The 19,130-nt window shown below is 37.9% G+C and overlaps 1 protein-coding gene across 4 annotated transcripts in view; it reads left to right on the top strand.

Annotated features, from left to right (window-relative positions):
- Positions 1-17,459, top strand: part of ZDHHC20 (zinc finger DHHC-type palmitoyltransferase 20) — a 71,785-nt gene extending 54,326 nt beyond the window's left edge. For 2 of the 4 annotated variants that reach the window (XM_049647343.1, XM_049647346.1), the window contains 6 exons: positions 1,558-1,690; positions 5,634-5,760; positions 9,426-9,515; positions 10,924-11,039; positions 12,135-12,212; positions 13,923-17,459. In XM_049647343.1, the coding sequence (XP_049503300.1) occupies positions 1,558-1,690; positions 5,634-5,760; positions 9,426-9,515; positions 10,924-11,039; positions 12,135-12,172 (504 nt within the window). In that variant the 3' untranslated portion in view covers positions 12,173-12,212; positions 13,923-17,459. Of the gene's footprint in view, positions 1-1,557; positions 1,691-5,633; positions 5,761-9,425; positions 9,516-10,532; positions 10,578-10,923; positions 11,042-12,134; positions 12,213-13,922 lie in introns of those variants that run through there. The other 2 variants (XM_049647344.1, XM_049647345.1) reach the window with 2 other exon arrangements.
- The last annotated feature ends 1,671 nt before the right edge of the window (positions 17,460-19,130 follow it).

Genomic DNA, 19,130 nt, shown 5'->3' with positions numbered 1-19,130 from the left:
GCTGAAGTAGAATGACTGAGAACGGGAGTGATGTGAAGCCCAGGCAGTGGGCCTCGGAGAGTGTCAAGGACGTTGTCTTTCACGCTGAGTGAAACGGGAGCAGAGGAGTGACGTGGTCTCACTGTAACGCGTCACCCTGATTGCCGAGCTGAAACTAGACGGCAGGGTAAAGGACAGCGCCTCTGAGAAGGCTGTTGCGGTAGCAGTGAAGGTGGTAAGAAATTCTCAGATACAGTTTTTAGAAAGAAACTACTAATCAGAAGTTTTTTAATAAGAGCTATTTGCTAAAAAAAAAAAATGAATTTTATTTTTTCCTAGATATAAATCTCTGTTTTTAAAAACAGTGTAAAAGTGTCTGTTTAAAGTGTACCTTGAATGTGCTTGAAGAGCTAAATATTCGTGTCTGTGTTCTCTTTTGTGTTTTTGGAGGAAATGTCAACGACCTTTAGAGAGCAACATCTTAGTGTTCCTTCAAAACATAAAAGATCTACAAAAGTAGTGTTCAGGATAATTTTGTATAAAATTTGGTTTCTTAATACATTATCTCTATTTGTACAAGCTTTGCCGCAGGAAATCTACAGAGAGTTGTCCAAAGGTAAAAGAACATCATTGCCATGCCATTCTTGTGACATTTCTAGTAAAAACGTATAAAACTCATTTGCTTCACAAGATGGGAAGTTAGAAGAATCACCTGGTGTAGTGAAAACACATTGTGGTTACTCTGGGAAAGAAGAGAAAAAGACGAAAGAATCATCTAATGCTAAAAACCTTCCATTTACCCTGTAAACAATGTTTCAGTCAAGCAGAACCACCTCATGCTCTAGTGGAAAACCATATGGACAGTTTTATTTTAAGAGCCAACACTTAAGGGCTTCCTCTGTCTCCTATTAATAGATAATAATTCCAGGTTAAGGTTTTGCTTCTGTTAAAATGAATATTGCCGTAAGAACGGGTAACAGAGAAGCTGTTTTCATTCACTAATACCTTGTGGTAAATGTATGTACCAAAATTGCTAATTACCGAAAAAGACTGGAGGAATTGAACGAGGATAAAAAAGGTAGGAATCAAGACAACTGAGGGCATGGGGATATTTGCTGTGGTGTTCCAAAAGTAGAAATTAAAGGTAAATTTATCACAGTTAGTGTCTGATTAGCAGCATGTGTAATTAAAATAAGCAAATATTTTGGCATAGATAAGGAAAGCCGTTGTATATCCTGGATATTGGGGAAAGCATACGAAGATATGCGTAAAGTACAAAAGAAAATGTTGAGCAAAAAAGTGCATCCTTATTATTGAAAACATTACTAAAATTTTTAAATGTTTAAGAGTAATTTTTAAAATGACTCTTTCCACCTTTTATATAAGCAAGCTCCTTTGATAATGCCAATTTTCTGTTTTTGGAGATGTTGCCTTTGGATTTATTACCTCAATTTACTCCATAGTCTTCATACCTGGCAAGAGTTTTGGTAGATTCGGCAGTCTTTAGGAAGAACCAGATAATAATATATTTTAGAGGCTGACGGTTCTAAAGTTGACTCTTCCTTTTTCCTTCCTCAGAATGAACTCTCTGATACACGTGCAAAGTTCCACGTACTTTTTCTTTTCTTTGTGTCTACAATGTTCTTCATCAGCGTCCTGTCACTTTTCAGCTACCACTGCTGGCTGGTTGGAAGAAACAGAACAACAATAGGTAAGTAGGTTAAAAGAAATCCTAATTATTTAGGAAAATGACCATAAATGAGTATGAAGTATCATGAGAAGATAGATGATAAAGAAGTGTAAAACAGTTCCGTATTAAGACTGTGACTGGATAAGAACAATGGGTGTACAATAAATGTAAACGTTCATTGTTTTGAAGGTTGAGGAAATGAGTTTGGCTTTTGTATGTATTTTCAGTGGTGCATTGTATATAAAAGAACCGACTGCATAAATTTTAGTAAACAAAAGCTGTTCCCTGCATTTATACAATGCTTTTTCAAAAATCAACCTATAAAGGTAGATAGTAGATTTACATGTTATAAGGAAGTTCATTCTCTGAATGCAAAAAAAAAATTTTGAATCCTCATTTACAGTTTTTTTTTTTTTTTTAGCTAAAACATGTGTCTTTTACTCTTTTCCCCCACAGTTGATTGCACACTGACTGGCATGTTCCCTGATTGAGTAGTGTTTTTAACATGGCTTTATGTCAGTTGACAGTGAAATTTATGTATTATATCACTAATATCAGTATTTATTTCCTTTTTTTTTTGTTGTTCATTTTTTAAAGTACAATATAGGGGAGAAACTCAGTGAAGTATTAAAATAATTGGACAAACATTTCCTAAATAAGGGTGATGTGGCATTCATTGCTCAAACTAAGCTATTAGCCTGTAAGCAGCTACCGTGCTCTAATCGAAATATTTAGGCATTGGCTAATGTACCAAAGTACAAGATAAGGATTTGTTGGGGCACCTGGTGGCTTAGTCAGTTGAGCATCCAGCTCTTGATTTCGGCTCAGGTCATGATCCCAAGGGTCATGGGATTGAGCCCCACGTTGGACTCTGTGCTAAACATGGAGCTTAACTGAGATTCTCCCTGCCCTTCTACCCTGCTCACACTCCCCCTCTCTCTCTCAAATAAAAAATTAAAAAAAAAAAAAGACAAAATAGGGATTTGTCACATTGTTTCATAGGAAAGTCAAAGACTCCTTGCCATCTAAAGCCATATGTCTAACAGGAGAATTAGAGGCAGATAGATTATCATACAGAAAGATAAAGACATCTTAGGGAGACTTTTAGATATGTCTCTGGGTTATTTTAACCTTGTGTCCTACTGAGTCATTTAAGGCATGATGGGCTCCATGGTAAAGATTTCTGTGCCTTTTCTTTCCCAGCCCACCTCCTTCAGTCCCAACATGCATTCCTCCCTTTTCTGTATAAATAAACTTTCTGGTGTCTAGTAATTAATTCGTTACCCTGTTCACAGATATCCTGCCATCTCCTTGTCTTTAACCGGCAATGATAAAAGGCAGCCTACATGGAAAGTCTAGTCCTTATGAACCACCCGAACTAGAAAGGGAGAGATTTCCTATAGAAAAGTAGAATTCTTTTCAGAAATTGGTAAATCTGGTAACAGTGGGCCCGTTTTCCTATCTGGCATCCTTCGGTTGAAGCTGAGTCATAGCTGACTGCTTCAGATGGGAGCCTGAGCACTTTAATTTAACTTTTTAACCTTAACACTTGGAACACTTACAGTTCTAATCCTGCTTCGTTTCTTGCCCAGCGTTGTTGTTATGAGAGAGCAGTGCTTCATGGGAAACCCGTTGTTCTCTTTAGTCTTCTTCAAACTTTTTTGCCTGTGACTCCAGTAAGAAAGGCATCATTTGTATCATGACCTAGTGCATGTACACATTTATAAAATTATATAAGTAAAATAAGCAAAAAATTTATAAAACATTATTAATCTTTATTTGCAATGTACTCTAATATTTTCTGTTCTAGTTCATTAAAAAGAAATGCTGGTCACAAACCACTGAGTTGATTTCACAGCCTATCGGACGTGAAAAACAGCTATCCGGGTGTTTTAACCCACACTTCGAAAAATCATTACCCGGACACACCACTTCCTTTACAGCCTCACCTTCCACACCCCTGACCTTGGGCTGGTTCTCCATTGCTTCTTCCAGAGTCCTGCTCTTGTGTCCTTTGAGGTATCCCCTCTACCCTTCTCCATTACTGTCACCTACCTACCTTGAGACCAGTTCTCCAGTTTAAAGAGTTTCTATATTCAGACAACCGCGATCATCCCCGACAGGCAAGCTGTCTTTGATTCTGGTGGCTAATCATTCCCATAAACTAAATAGTGAACCTTTTATTCTCTTGGAACTGAGGAGTCCCTGAAATTTTCAATTGGAATTTTCCATTCTCTGGCCATTCTTCATCCTTTCATCTATCCTTTTCTGTATGCCACCGAATTTCCTCTTTGACCCTGCCTGTATTCTCCAGCACTTCTCTCTCAAGGACTCCCTTCCTTTCTGGTCTCATTTTCTCGTCTTTTCCGCTTTAGATCCTGTAACAAGTGACTTTAACGACTCCTGACAGTATCTCACACTACACCCACCCTGGTTTCCTCCCAGAATTCATTTGCTGATCTGCTCCCTGGTTATTCCCCAGCGCTTCACTTTATCCACAAGTATGTTGAGGTGTAGAAAGCTGGGGAAGACAGTCTTACTCCCACACTGATGGGTGCACCTACCCAGTTAAAGTCTCAGACCTCACTTGGGTCTTCTCCTCTCTTTGGCAGTCACATGTCATGTGTCTCTGAAAAAATTAGAAGTTGTCACAGGTAAATTTTTAACCGCCTTCCCCCGACCCTGGTAACCTCACACAGACATCTCTCCTTTCAAACCCATCACTGTCACGCTGCCTCTAAATTCTGAGGACAAATGTCTTTTCTGGTATCTAAGGTTAATCTTTAGAACTCTTCTAGAGGCTGTCCCATTTCTTCTAGAATTTTCTTGCATCAGTTTTTACTTTACTGTTCTGTATCATCAACCTTTCCCAATTCCTCTCTCCCTGGCTTCTTACCCATAGCTTATAAAACATGCTAAAATGCATTGTACTTTTATTTAAAGGAAAAAAACCATTTTTCTGGTGAGAAGTGTATCTTTCTTCAGCCCTCACTATGGAGCATTTAGCAGCCAAGTTTGAAATAATGGTCTCTGATTAGCATCTGCCTCTTTTTTTATTCATCGTTCAAGATCATGTTCAAGTACTACCACCCCCATTCACACCTGTATCTGTGTCACAGTGCAGTTTTGTTAGACTTTATTAGACTGTCGGTTCTTTAAGAATCTCATCTAATTTACCTTTGGATCTCAAACATCTGGTACTGTGCCAACAGGCACGTGGTAAGTAATGAATGAGTGAGGTCACAAGAGTTAGCATATCTTTTTTTAAAAGGGAGATATAGGGGCGCCTGGGTAGCTCAGTCAGTTAAGCATCTGACTCTTGATTTCGGCTCAGGTCATGCTATCACAGTTCATGGATTCAAGCCCCATGTGGTTCGAGCCCCACACTGTCAGCACAGAGCCTGCTTGGGATTCTCTCTCCTCCTTTCTCTGCCCTTCCCCCACTTGCATGCGTGTGCACATGCTCTCTGTCTCAAAATAAGTATTTTTTCTATGTTTTATTCTTGCAAGAGAGACAGAGCATGAGCGGGGGAGGGGGAGAGACAGAGAGGTAGACACAGAGTGTGAAGGAGGGTCTAGGCTCTGAGCTGTCAGCACAGAACCCGATGCAGGGCTCGAACTCAGGAACCGTGAGATCGTGACCTGAGCTATAGTCAGATGCTTAACTGACTGAGCCATCCAGGCACCCCATAAACTTTTGTTTTTTAAGTGAGATATAATTTTTTAGTAATATTAGATAATTCTTCTCACATTTTCATTTTATAAAGATGATGAAATACTCAGAGGTAGTATTTTTTCCCAAATAAGTTTGAGAAGTTTCTTTTAATTGTTACAAATATTTGTTTTAAATTATATTTATAAAACTTTGATATCAAAGAGAGTAAGCAAGAAAATTGCTACTTTCCATCCTTGTATAATTATTAAATGGATTAATTCTTTTTTTTAATCTATGTATCTATAACAGAATCCTTCCGCTCACCCACATTTTCATATGGACCTGATGGAAATGGTTTTTCTCTTGGATGCAGTAAAAATTGGAGACAAGTCTTTGGCGATGAAAAGAAATACTGGCTACTTCCAATATTTTCAAGGTAATTTATGAAACGCAGGTCTCAGAAATTACAGAATCTGTGATAGTCTCTGTCTCTCTGGCTAAATGTGTTAAGATTCACAGAATACTGTATATGACATCCTCTGAGCCTGGAGAATGAAAACTCAGAATATCTTGATTATATAAAATATTTTATTTTTCATGTTTTTTATTACATGGGCAAAAGAGGGTTTGGTTTGGGCATATATGTGGAAAGTGGAAAAAATGATTCATAAAAATAACAATCACTTTCTCCTTCAAAATGTAAATAAGTTGTTTGAAGTAGAAAATGATAAGAATTTATACTTACTAGCTACATCTCAAAGATTCTATCACAGATTATTCTGTTGTGTTTTAAATCAAAGACCCAACACATAATGCAATTTTTAACTTCAAATTTAAATGAAAATAAATGCTTGAGATGATTCATAGTTTCCTTGTCACCCAGACCCCGGGCATCTTAGGCTGTCTATATATCAGAGTCACTACAGAAAAGGAAAAAAATATTTGAAATTCGAATGACATATTTATAAATGTTACGGGATTTTCTTCTCTTAATTTACTGCATTCCTATAGTTTTGTCTGAAAATAATGTTTTGTTTTCACTTTCAAAAAACATTTTGCTTGGCATATAATTCTGGATATTGCTTTAATGGTCTTCTGGGTTACATTTTTTTCTGACAAGTTTGCAGTCACTCTTTTTTACTCTGTATGTGATGTGTCTTTTTCACTGAGTGCTTTTAAAATAGGCTTTTTATCACTAGTTTCATGCAGTTTGATGAGGATGCGCCTTGGTATATATTGTTTGGTATGTTATTCGTTTTTCTTGTGCTTGGAATTGGTTGAACTTCTTGGAGCTGTGATTTTATAACTTTCATCAGATTTGGAAAGTGTTTGAATCATTATGTCTTCAAATAAGAAGAAGTACTGCAGGGACTCCAAATGCATGTGTATTCGTACACGAGAAGTTCTACCACAGCTCAGTGACGCGCTGTCCGTTTCTTAGTCTTTTTTCTGTGTTTCATTTGGCAGATCCTATCGCTGTATCTTTAAGTGTACCAATCTCCTTTGTCTCCTGTATTACAAGGTAGTCCACTCCGACTGGGTAGAACACGGACTAGTATTTTTTAAGATTATTTGCTCTAGGGGCGCCTGGGTGGCTCGGTCGGTTAAGTGTCCGACTTCAGCTCAGGTCACGATCTCACAGACCATGAGTTCGAGCCTCGCGTCAGGCTCTGGGCTGATGGCTCAGAGCCTGGAGCCTGCTTCCAATTCTGTGTCTCCCTCTCTGTCTGCCCCTCCCCTGTTCATGCTCTGTCTCTCTCTGTCTCAAAAATAAACGTAAAAAAAAAAAAATTAAAAAAAAAAAAAAGATTATTTGCTCTAAATAGCAATTTCAGTGTTGACTGGTTTGGTTGTTTTTTCCCCCATTCTTTAAAGATGTTGTTCCATTAATTTACAGATTGCATTGTTTTTGACAGGAAATCAGCCTCATTCATCTTTATTCCACTATTTGTAAATTACTGGGTCTTTTTTTTCCTCCTTAGCTTCTTTTAAGATGTTATCTTGATCACTGATTTTAAGCAGTTTGATATGATGTATGGTTTCTTTGTGTTTATCCTCTTTGGGATTCATTAGGCTTCTTGGATCTCTGAATTTATAGTTTTCATCACAATTAAATAATATTAATCATGTCTGCCCATGCTCTCCCCGCACTGCGTTTTCAGGCACCCTTAAATATATGTATGTTAAATTGCTTGATCGTGACCCACAGGTCGTTGCTGTTTTTCCCTGCCCCCCATCTTTTTTCTCTACCTGCTGAAGTTTGGATAGTTCGCTGATCTTTTCTTCTGTGATGTCTGCTCTGCTGTTAAGCTCATCTAATGAATGTTTCATTTCAGATATTGTGTTTTTCAGAATACACAGAATATTGTGTTTTTCTTCTGAACTTTTGTAGAAGTTCAGTTTGGTTCTTTTTTTTTGTATCTTAAATTTCTCTTCTCATTATGTCCATTTTTCCTGTTAATTCACAGACATTTATAGTCACTAATTTAAAGTGATTGCTTCAAGTTTTCATAGTCATTTCTAATTCTTTTCTAGTAACTGTTTTTTTCTTAGTTGTGGATCCCATTTTCCTACTTTTTTTTTTTTTTTTAATTTTTTTTTTCAACGTTTTTTTTTTATTTTTGGGACAGAGAGAGAGAGAGACAGAGCATGAACGGGGGAGGGGCAGAGAGAGAGGGAGACACAGAAACGGAAACAGGCTCCAGGCTCCGAGCCATCAGCCCAGAGCCCGACGCGGGGCTCGAACTCACGGACCGCGAGATCGTGACCTGGCTGAAGTCGGACGCTTAACCGACTGCGCCACCCAGGCGCCCCCCCATTTTCCTACTTTTCATGCTAGTAATTTTTTATTAGGTGGTAGACATTTTGAATTTTGTGTGTTAAATTTTGCTTTCTCCCTTTGGCAGTTACTTGTGTTTTTAGTGTGGTCCTTTTGAGGCTGTTTTAAGCTTTGTTAGGTTGGGTTTAAAGTAGCATTTTCTTTAGGGCAGGTTTAGTCCTGCAACACAGGCGAGAGCAAGCTGGGGTCTCTACTGAATCAGACGTACGGTAAGGTCTCTCTAGTGTGGCTGGTCAGATTCGAACGCCTTCCAGTGCTGTAGGAGCTTCGTGGATTGTTCTCTTGTACTTCCCAGTTGTTCTTCTCCCAGATTCACATGTGTAGTTTAGCATTCACCACGAGACTCCAGTGAAGTGCTGTGCACGTTGCCATAGGCCTTCCTCTGCATATCCGCCCTTCCTCGCTCTGTCCAGTGGATTCAAGCACATCACCTTGAAACGTGCATCTCTGAACCTCAGTTCAATGAGACGACCTTGCTCCCCCTGGTGGTGCCCAGGTCCTGGCAGAAAGCTGGGACTCACTTGGTTGGTTTCTCTTCTTTCAGACACTACAGTTCTGTGTTGCCTGTTTGGAAAATAGTTATTGTATATAGTATTCAGTTTTCTGGTTGTTCATGCCAGGAGGTCACATTTACCAGTTAACCCATCTTGGCTGGAAGTGAAAGTCCGTTTTACCTACTTTTGGTATTTTTAAAATGTGAAGATATGTCTATAATTTTTTAATTGTAAACTTCTTGAGGGCAGAGATTTTCTTCTCCTTTGTTCACTGCTCTATCCCTACCTCTTATAATAGTACCCGGAGCATTGTAGGCATTTAATAAATACTTGTCAAATGAATAAATATGTGGAACTTACATCTTGAATTCCATTTTGTGCCTTTATGATGTCCTAACTGATAGTGATGAGCAGGTCACTTACCCAAATATTTGATTACCTATGTTTGAGGCAGCATAATCTTAATAATAATTATAGTCTTAATTACCCAAATTTTTAATTATCAGCTTCCCTGGTACTTGAATACCTATGTTTGAGGTATTATAAGAGGCTTTATAATCTTAGTAGTCATGAAAGATATTGTTTTTAAATACATGTAAATTATAAGAGAAGAGTAACCCTCTAAATTAGAAAATTTTAAGAATTATTCTCTGTAATGACAACGTATAATTTCTTTATACTGTGACTTTGAAGAATGGTTATTAAATTTGAACACCTTGATTTACATTAATATGATTTAAATTATTGCTGATATTTTTCATTATGCAGCTTGGGTGATGGTTGCAGTTTTCCAACTCGCCTTGTGGGGATGGATCCGGAACAAGCTCCTGTTACAAATCAAAATGAATATGCTAGAAGGTGTGCTTCTTGTCATTAAGCTTTTCAGTATTCATTATAAAGCAAACTGTGTGCGTGTGTGTGTGTGTGTGTTGTACATACATATAAATACGTAGTAATTTGTGAGCCAACATAGGCAAAGAGAAATTCTATATAAAAGGTTTTTAACTGAGAGTTAATGTGGGTGTTTACCTAGTATGTTGAAGACAGCCGTATTTTTTATCATCCAAACCATAACACTTTTAATAGTAAGAAAGAGAATGCTTGCTATTGCTATTAATACTTGAACTAGAAATCTCTGGGCCAACCAGGAAACATGGCTATCCTAAATATGCTACATCTTTCTAGAAACTAAGATATTCTTTCAAGATTTGATTCTGTTGGTTTGTATCAGCTCTATTTTTTTCACAGAAATTGGTCATGCGATCCATCATTATACTTTGATAAACAGATGTTAACTGCGGTGTGAAAATAGTATTAATGAGGATTTCAAAAATACAAATGGAAATTTTTTTCTCATTCATTCATCTTAGGAGATATTTTCTCAGTATTTCCATGCCAAGCAATCCGATTCATAAATTCACAGAAATAGCTCATTTTAAATGAAATTTTAAAGAAGATAGAGATGCTTCTGTCAAAGTGAAACAGTTGAAATTTATTTAAGACAGAATTAAATTGCGGGGGAGGAGGGATTATAAATTCCAAGCCGGCCCATTAATATCAGAACGTCGACCTTAGAACCTCCAGTCTTTGGACCTTAGAACTCTAACTCTTACTGTGGGTCTGAGCAAGTCACCTCAGCTGTGTGCGACTCGGTTTCCAGCTCTGTCAAATGAGGGCAATCACAGCTGCCTCCAAGGGTTATTGTGAAGCTTGACATGTGTCTGATGCACCCAGCACAGTGTCTGGCCCGTAGTAAGTACGCAAGGAACACTACTTCCCTTTTCCTCCTTCTGTTCCTCCACTCCCTCCCTCCCCGGGTCTCTTAGCAAGAAAAGTAAGTCTGCGCGGAGTCACTAAATCGTTTTTTCCCCTTAGATCTAAACTGCAGAGGTAGAAAGCAGAAAACTTGGGAAATGACAGGTAATTTTTTTTGTCCTGGCCACAGACCTAGATCCCCACCTTGTGCTACCTTAACGGCTCTTGATTAACACGTTTTAAAAGTTTCACACCAGCCTTTGGAGCTTTTTTCTTTTGTCTAATAGTTTTCGTTGGCACTGTTGGAATACAGATTCTCGGGTCTAGAGAGCCATTCACAGTTGGGGGTTGGGGGCATATTTTTCTTTTGACGATAGAGTTTTTTAAGAGTGCTGAGATCTCATGAGTTGCCCTCACATATGTAGGAGAAGGAATACTAATTTGCTGCTTATTAATTAAGTATTAATTGAGCATTAAACTAGTTACTGAATTATTTTCCTCCTCTTTTCAGTATTGGCTCAAATCAACCCTTTCCTATCAAACCGCTTAGTGAATCAAAAAACCGATTGTTGGACAGTGAGTCTCAGTGGACAGAGAATGAATCTGAAGAAGGCACTGTCAGATCAGGTAATACTTACTTATCTTCTCGAAAACACTGCTTTTTCTGGTTCAAATGAAGGTCAACCAGGTTTAACAATTGTGGAGAAATCAAAATAGCACCATATTTAAAAATACTAACATGTGAGAGACTTGTTAATGGAATATCTGACATATGGGGTGTCAGTGTTTATCGGTAGCTTTTATGGAGAAAAGGCTTGAGTGAGGAAGTGTAGTGACTACTCCTGTGTTCTGTTCTGTTGACACGGTTGGACTTTCCTTTTGTTACCCAGCCATATGTTTCTTGACCTCAGATGTAGAAAGTTCTTTTGGCATTCACTATTCTGAATGGCGTTTAAACAAGATTTTTCTCTAGGGTCTTAATTTTGCTTATTTGAAAATAATTTTTGAAATGCATTGTAGTCTTTGCTGCCTTAATATATAAAAAGAGTGCACCAAAAATATTTTAACCTTTTCATGATGACTGTTAATCATTTCGTGAATTATGAATTCATTGTGGAACAGTTGACAAGACAGAGGTAGTCTTTTGAACCAGGCCAGGTTTATGACATAGGCTGGCCATTTAACATGCATTACAAGCTACACTCTTTGCATGGCGGTTTTTAATAGCAATAGTAATAGCACTGTCCTCATCTTGCTCTGTGGGAAAATGGTTTGGACATTCAGATCATTTTGTACCAAGGGAAATACCCTAAGACTTGAAAGCCTGCTGTCAGAATTTCTGATTTTTTGTTTGTTTTTGGCTCTTCGCAGTGCTTAAGTTATTCTCTTGAATTCGTATCATTAGGATATTCTCTTGAATTAGTATTCGTTAGGATCATCAGACCCATGTGTAAGGTCAAAGGAAAAATTCATTCATGGGCTTCGCAGTTATTGCTGCTTTCAAAGCCAATGGACATTTTCACAAATATAAGCCTAAAACCAGACTTTTAGCTCTTAGCGCTTCTGGGTTCTCCAAGAGGATATGGTTATGGTTGATAACCATAAGCATAATACAGTGCTTTCGTAAGAGTTGCTTTTACTGTGATCATCAGTTCTACCATTTAGCCAGAAACTTAATACTTCTTTTTTTGTGTCATGTCGTATATAATTATGTGCTTACAGGGACAAATAACCATGTTACAGTGGCAATAGAAAATTGAGTACCACTGGTTCATAACTAACCATTTGAATAAGAACAAGGTAAGACAGTATAAAGGTAATCTCCTTGAACAAATGCAGTTATTTTCATGTTTTCTAATCTCAAAACAATTTGCAAGCCATTTTTTTTTACTCTTTCAATTATATCAGCAAAATTAGGTAGTTAAGAAGAGATTGGAAGGTAACAGCTGCCTCAATCCCATTTTTCTTACCACTCCTAGCACAATCTTAGTAAACATGTATTGGTAGGTTAATGAAGAAGCTAAAAGCTTTTTTGGGTTGGTATGTGGACAACTAATCTTTTCAGTAAACGGTGTCTTATTAATTAGTTTAAGAAAAACAAGATGACTTTTGCCTACTAGTAGAAAGATGTTGATCCAGAGAAGAGTGGCTGCAGAAAAGACTGAAGAGGTTCGCTGATGTGATCTAGTTGGAAAAGAGGTAACAAAAGAGAGTTTCCTGTAGCCAGCCACGCTGATCAGCTGTTCTCTGTGTGGCCAGCCCGAGACAGCAGCCAGAGGAAATTAATTTACCTGGCACCCAAGAACTTCCCAGACAGACTAAACATAAGCCTTAGTGCAAGTAGGTGGTGTAAGTAAGTTGAACTGTGAGGGATGTAGTGAGCTCCGTCTCTCCCGATGCTTTGAAACAAAGACGGCTCTCTGTTTCAGTTGGGGACTCTCTCGATGACTTGGTAGCATCTTGGGCAGCTATTAGATTGTCCCGAAGTCTTCCTCGTAACCTGTATTGGTTACCCTTTGCTGCATAACAGACGACCACAAACAGCAACTGAAGACAGTGTCCCTTTACTGTCAGTTTTTCTGTGGCAGGAGTTCATTTTTTCAAGGAGTTCTCATCTGCAGTCTCAGTCAGGGGAACATCTGCTTCCTTGCTCAGCAGTTTTCATTAGCATTCAGTTCCTCACAGAGGACCTGGAGCCCAGGTCCGAGGTAACAGGCAGAGCCTACGTGAGACCTAGCAGAATCAGAACAGAGGCTCTCAGGGTGGGCTTGTGTCAGGCTGGACTCTGGAGAGGAGTGGTGACTGTGTGTCATGAGGTGACCAAGAACTGTGGCTGTGGTATAGCCTTGGTTCTAGAATTCCTAATGTGGGTGGAAGAATGTCTGATGCTAGTGGTTGTTGAAAATCCTCAACAATCTATAAATGTTGCTGGGGGACCTCCCTATATGCTCTAGCAGTCTTAGGAAGGGGTGGATAAAGATGTCCTCGCAGGTTATGTCCAAGTTAACAGTAAGGGAGAACCAAAAGAATCTACCTCTTTTAAAATGTTCTCGTTTGCTTCAGAGGAAGAAGGTCAGCAGTACCCCTTACTTGCTGCTTATAAAAATCTTTGTTATTATTACAGTATTAGTTGTATTAAAGTATTTATTTCCTGTCTTATTTTATTTTATTTTATTATTTTTTAAGTGTTTATTTATTTTTGAAGGAGAGAGAGACAGAGCACGAGGAAGGGAAGGACAGAGAGAGAGGGAGACACAGAATCCGAAGCAGGCTCCAGGCTCTGAGCTGTGAGCACAGGACCTGCCATGGGGCTTGAACTCACGAACCGTGAGATCATGACCTGAGCCGAAGTCGGACGTGCAGCCGACTAAGCCACCCGGGTGCCCCTGTGTCCGGTCTTGTTATTTTAGCAGCTTTATACCTTAGCCCACAGAACCGCTTAATAAATCTTATTTTCAGAACTATAGAATTAAGTTTTAACCAATAACTCAATTGTTTCTGATTTTGTAGGTTTATAAAAACATATTATGGACTGATATTTTCAGTTTTATTTGCAAGAAAATGATCAATGGAATGAAATAATTGAAGTATAAGAGAAGATATATTTTTTAAAAAAGGAAGCCTTTGTACAGATCGCTGGATCCACAGAAGCACTAACTCCAGAGCAGGAAGATGCCTTAATCTTACATAAGCCCATTTGTGCTACATCGACTGACTGCTACAAAAGTGACTTAATTTTATTTTGGAAATAACACCTGTTATGAGATGCTACAGTTATGAGCTATCAAAACACACGTTGACATGGCAGATGTATTTTTTTGACACCTGAGTTCTATTGTTAGAGTCGTTTCTTTGTATCCATATAAATTTTCACTCCAACAAGCTGAGAAGTTGTCTTAAGTGAAGTACATGTAGGGCAGTGTGGTGGCTGAAGGTGATTGATAATATCCACTTACTGTTGCTTGTACTGTGTAAGGAAAAGAAAATAACTTTTTTTTATTGGGTGTTTGCTAGTTTATAATTACTGTTTTATACTTTTCAACATTTTTAATAATAAAGTTTTTTTATTGTTGGCTATAAAATAACACTCAGAAAGATTCAGATATCTAAATATAGTTATTTAAAACATGGAGCACATTTGTATAATTCATTGAGGGCTTAGTTCTAAGCATTAATACAACCATGTAATGTAGTGTTGTGCCCAAGGCTTAAAGAGAAGTATTTTTGGTTTTCTCTGCTTTCAAATTCCTTTTTTGTTGAACTTCCATGGGTATTTTTATGGGCAGGGAAACACAAAGGCACATGTGCTATAGAAATATTGGACACAGAATAGTGGCAGTGGCTAGGAGAAAAGTAAAGAGGAAGATGGGCAGGTTTTGTAAGCTGTTAAAAATTACTTGTCGTCCTAAGGTATTTAGGGTACACACGCTGTTGACTTTCAAATGTCAGTTTAGGTGATTACTAAAAATTGCTTGGAAACTTTTTACAGCAATCCTATAAAGCTTAAACGGTGACTTAAAATGCAATTTGAACTAGGATAAAACTGCTTAGCATCATTCTACCTTCAGGAGAGAAATTCTAACCTGAGTAGTCCGTTTAAAACTTCCAGTCTGTGAGCAGTGGATTCCACTATTCGTGCCAATTTTGAAATCTGACTTCCTAAACAGCAGCCCCTTTCTGCCTGCTAAACATATATACATACCCCTATTCCTTTGGAAATCCAGTCTAAGCGACAGGAATTGTTGAATTAATTCTAAGGGAAAATACTGTACCCTGTAAGGGAGAAACAACATAGACATGTTACCTCATCTATCCTGCTTAGTCCTATGTGCACACACAAACCAAAATGATTGATCGCTTCCAGTATTGGATAGAGCTGAATCTTAACCAGCATCTGTAAATATTGACCATTACGGTTTATCGGTCTGTAAAATAGGATTGGAGGAAGGGGTATTATGCATGAGTTAGACTGGATGACCTCTCACATTCTTTGACTCCTAATTTTGCAAAATTAACCTTATATTTCATTCATCCACCAAGTATTTTGGAGGCACCTTCTGTATGCCAAACATACGCTGTAGGGATAGCTCTGTAATTTCCTAATGTAGCATAAATTTTTAGTCAGCTGTTCCAGATCTTCAGTTTATAGGATTCGTCTAATTCCATTGGCTATGCTAATATTAGATTTTAATAGGAAGTAATGTTTTCTCCCTTTGAACCAAAGGAATGAGTTACTTTGAAAATACAGTTTGGAATACTATTATAATGGTTCCTTTACCTTTATTTGAACTTTGTAGTCCTAATACTCTTGACTCCAGAAAACTTTTAAGTATGAGAGTTAAGGGAGTTAAAAAAAATCACTTCACTTTGGCGGTTTATGTATTGTAAGGAAATTGTGAACGTTTAAACTTACCTGACTACTTGCAGAAATGTTCTCCCGGTACTTTTTGTGAGTATTTCTACATTTAGATCACAGGATTTGCATGCACCTGATTAACAGTTGAGGAAACACAGTTTTTCCCCTTTAACCTATTCAGGCACTTTTGTGGTGACGTAATCTTTCTCTCTTAAGTTTTATTTAACATCATCTTTAATAGTATAGCAAACACCTTTTGAGAAGTTTTCACTTTAAAGCCTTTGCCTTAGTTACCTTTGGTTTAATTTATGGCCAGCACTTTGCCACATTCTAGATATTTGGCTGATTTATTCATACGTGTTAATGGTCATTCAGCAGGGGCCTACAAATGGCCTGGGAGTCACGGCAAGGTTGCCTCTTTGGTGTTTCGACTGGTATTGATTGATTAGTGCTATCAACTCTTTAGGGGCAAAGGTCAAAACGAAGGCCTGTCGAAATCTGTTAGTACTCTATCTTTGGTCCCTCGAACACTTTGATATCTTTAAGGAAAATAAAGTTGAATTTCAGGTCCTGCCATTGCCATTAAAGACAAATTCCACCAGGAGTCTTGGTTTTACCTGGGTACAGATTTACTTGAATGTTCGGTACCTGAGGCGTCTGGCCGGTCTCATTATGCCAAACCAAAGAGCAGCTGCACTACAGTAGTTCTTAAACATGAACATGTTTACAGAGTTCAGTTCCATTTTTACATGTGGATGATTTTTTAAAACCTTGTTACGTATTGAATGATTTTCATCCAATGTGTCATAAGCGAATTTAACTGTAAGGTTAGTTTAAATCAGATATGCAATGTTTACTTGAATTTTACTTCTTTTAGAAAGATTTTGACTATGTTTACAGGATCGTTTGAAGTAAAGATTATCAGACATGTGAGATGTCCATTCATTAATCTTTAAAGCAAATGTATATTAAGGGCTTAGGGTCTGTATATTGGGGGCACTGAATAGACAGTGACTTACAAATATGTTTTGCTTACATTTTGTTCTAGGACTAGCACTGCTATCAATGGAAACTATTTTTAACTAATCTGTTATTGAGAAATTAATCGTATTTTTGCATTTCAGCCAAAATAAAGACCATATCTGATCATTTGCAAGGTACAGGTGATGCTGTACACCTGAAATCCACGTGTTTCATATGATCTGAACTGTATTTTCCAATCTAAGTTACAAATGCAATATAGATTCAGAAAGGTCCATATTTTTCTAATGACTTCACTTGCTATTACCCTGTTGGGTTGCATAAAGGAGGAAGGAATTGTATTTGTATTAAAAGATTACGAAAGCTATTAGTCAAGTTTATTATATTTGTACATGATTGCAAATGAAGCTATATGCCCATTTGAAAGAAAAGATGGATACTATTTTAAAATGGTCTTTAATATGTTTTTATAGAAACAAATTTGAAATACGGTTTATTTTGGTTGTCTTTACTTATCAAGCACCGTAAGTCCTGTATTTGTTTGTCATAAGTATAATCCTGGACCATGACTTAATGTTAACTCTGCTTTGTCTTTTGGATGGCCTAACCTACATTAACATGAAGGCTGAACGTTTTTAAACTTTTTTTTTTCAAAAATCATTATATTTACCTTATTAATAAATAAAAATAAAGTCTTGTATTTGAACAGATTTTTGTTGTTGTTATAAAGTGGTATATATCAAATGAGAGAATAACTGTTATTTTGATCCTTTTGGAAATTTGGTAAAATAGTGTTTAGTTAGAGAAGCGGCTAACAATTTGTGCTAACCACATCTAAGACAGGTGCTATTTGAGTGCAAACGTATTGTAGTTTATGAAGGCCAGAGATTGCTTATTCAGAACGTCTTAAGTTTGCTTTTTCTGAACATGTTAACTTTCAATTCAAAAGTCACTTTAGGATTGTAAGTACCTTGGAAACCCTGTAAAAGTTGAACTGTGGTTGTCAGAATGCTGAATAATGGGTTTTATCTTGCGTAGAATTCTTTCTGACATTTGTATTCTCATTCCCTTCCAAATCAGCGGTTTTGTTATTTGAGGCTGCTGGATAAAACAGGAAGGTTCTGAGAGCCGTGATTCCAATTTTTAGACGAGCAAAATTTCAAACCATTTGCAAGAACCAGTAGAGATGCAGCAGCCTTTTCTGTTTTAATTGGCGGGACGGCGGGGGGGGGGGGGGGGGGTAATTTAGAGCACCGTGTTTGAGGTCGGAAGGAGGACAGACTCCTGACTGGTCAAGGGGCCATTTTGACACCAAGAGCAGTAGTGACATCGCATCGGCCTTACTTTTCTCACTTCTCGTAAGTTAGCTTTTCAGAACCTTTCTGGAAAAGATGTTGGCCTCTTTTACCTGTCTTATACTCAGGTACTCCAGAATCTAGAGGGATGAGAACTAACATTTAGTCTTTTGCGTGTAACAGGTTTTTATGAATGTTTTAACAACTCTGTGAAGTTAGCCTCATTTTCTTGAACCCCTGCATATCCGTGCCTTCCATTTGATAAAGAGGATTTAAGGTTCCTTAACTCCCCTCCTGCTGTTCTCCCGGCAAGAATGTCACCACCTGTCAGCCCATTCTCCATACAAGGTAATTCTCTTCATCCAGGATTCCCAATACAGTAGAAATCATACTTACATCATACTTCCCCGTGGCCTCCAGGCCAAGTTAGCATCGCTGTGCTATTACTAATTTAATTTAGCCACAGATTAGTCACATGCACTTTGAAGTCAACTCGCTGGACTATAAATTCTTGAGGACTTTTTTTTTTTTTTTTTTTTTTTTATACTAACTACGCACAAAATGAACACGGAAGTTCAGAAAACAATTGGAGGAAAGAATTTCATGTTCATTACTCTGTCGTGTCCCGAACTCTCACAAGTGAGCATCAGAGCCTATAAAATTATCCCAAACTTCAAAAATACTAGTCGGTCTTTCACACATTTTAGTGGAAGTATAAATTTATGGGGCAGCATCATTGGAGAGCAGTTTGGCAAAATCATCTTCCAAATGTCCATATTCTCTGGCCTAGCAGTTCTACTTTGGGGAGTGTTACACATTTACTTACGCGTTATGAGCGGTACATGAGGATGTTAGTTGCAGAGCTGTTTAAAGCAACAGGACTGGAAACCGCATGTCCCACTGCCGTTTACGGTGGCCTAATGCAAGAGACTATCTGAAAGGATACACAATGAACTATTAGTGTCTCCAGAGAGGAAACGGGGGGGGGGGGGGGGTGGAATAGGTTACATACATTTCACTGTGTGCCCTCTCACTAATTTATTTTTATATTATGTGCATGTTACTTTTAAAAAAGAACAATGGTGG

Source organism: Panthera uncia, assembly GCF_023721935.1.
Source record: "Panthera uncia isolate 11264 chromosome A1 unlocalized genomic scaffold, Puncia_PCG_1.0 HiC_scaffold_16, whole genome shotgun sequence".
Classification (NCBI taxonomy): Eukaryota; Metazoa; Chordata; class Mammalia; order Carnivora; family Felidae; genus Panthera; species Panthera uncia.
This window is presented reverse-complemented; position numbering and strand designations above follow the sequence as displayed.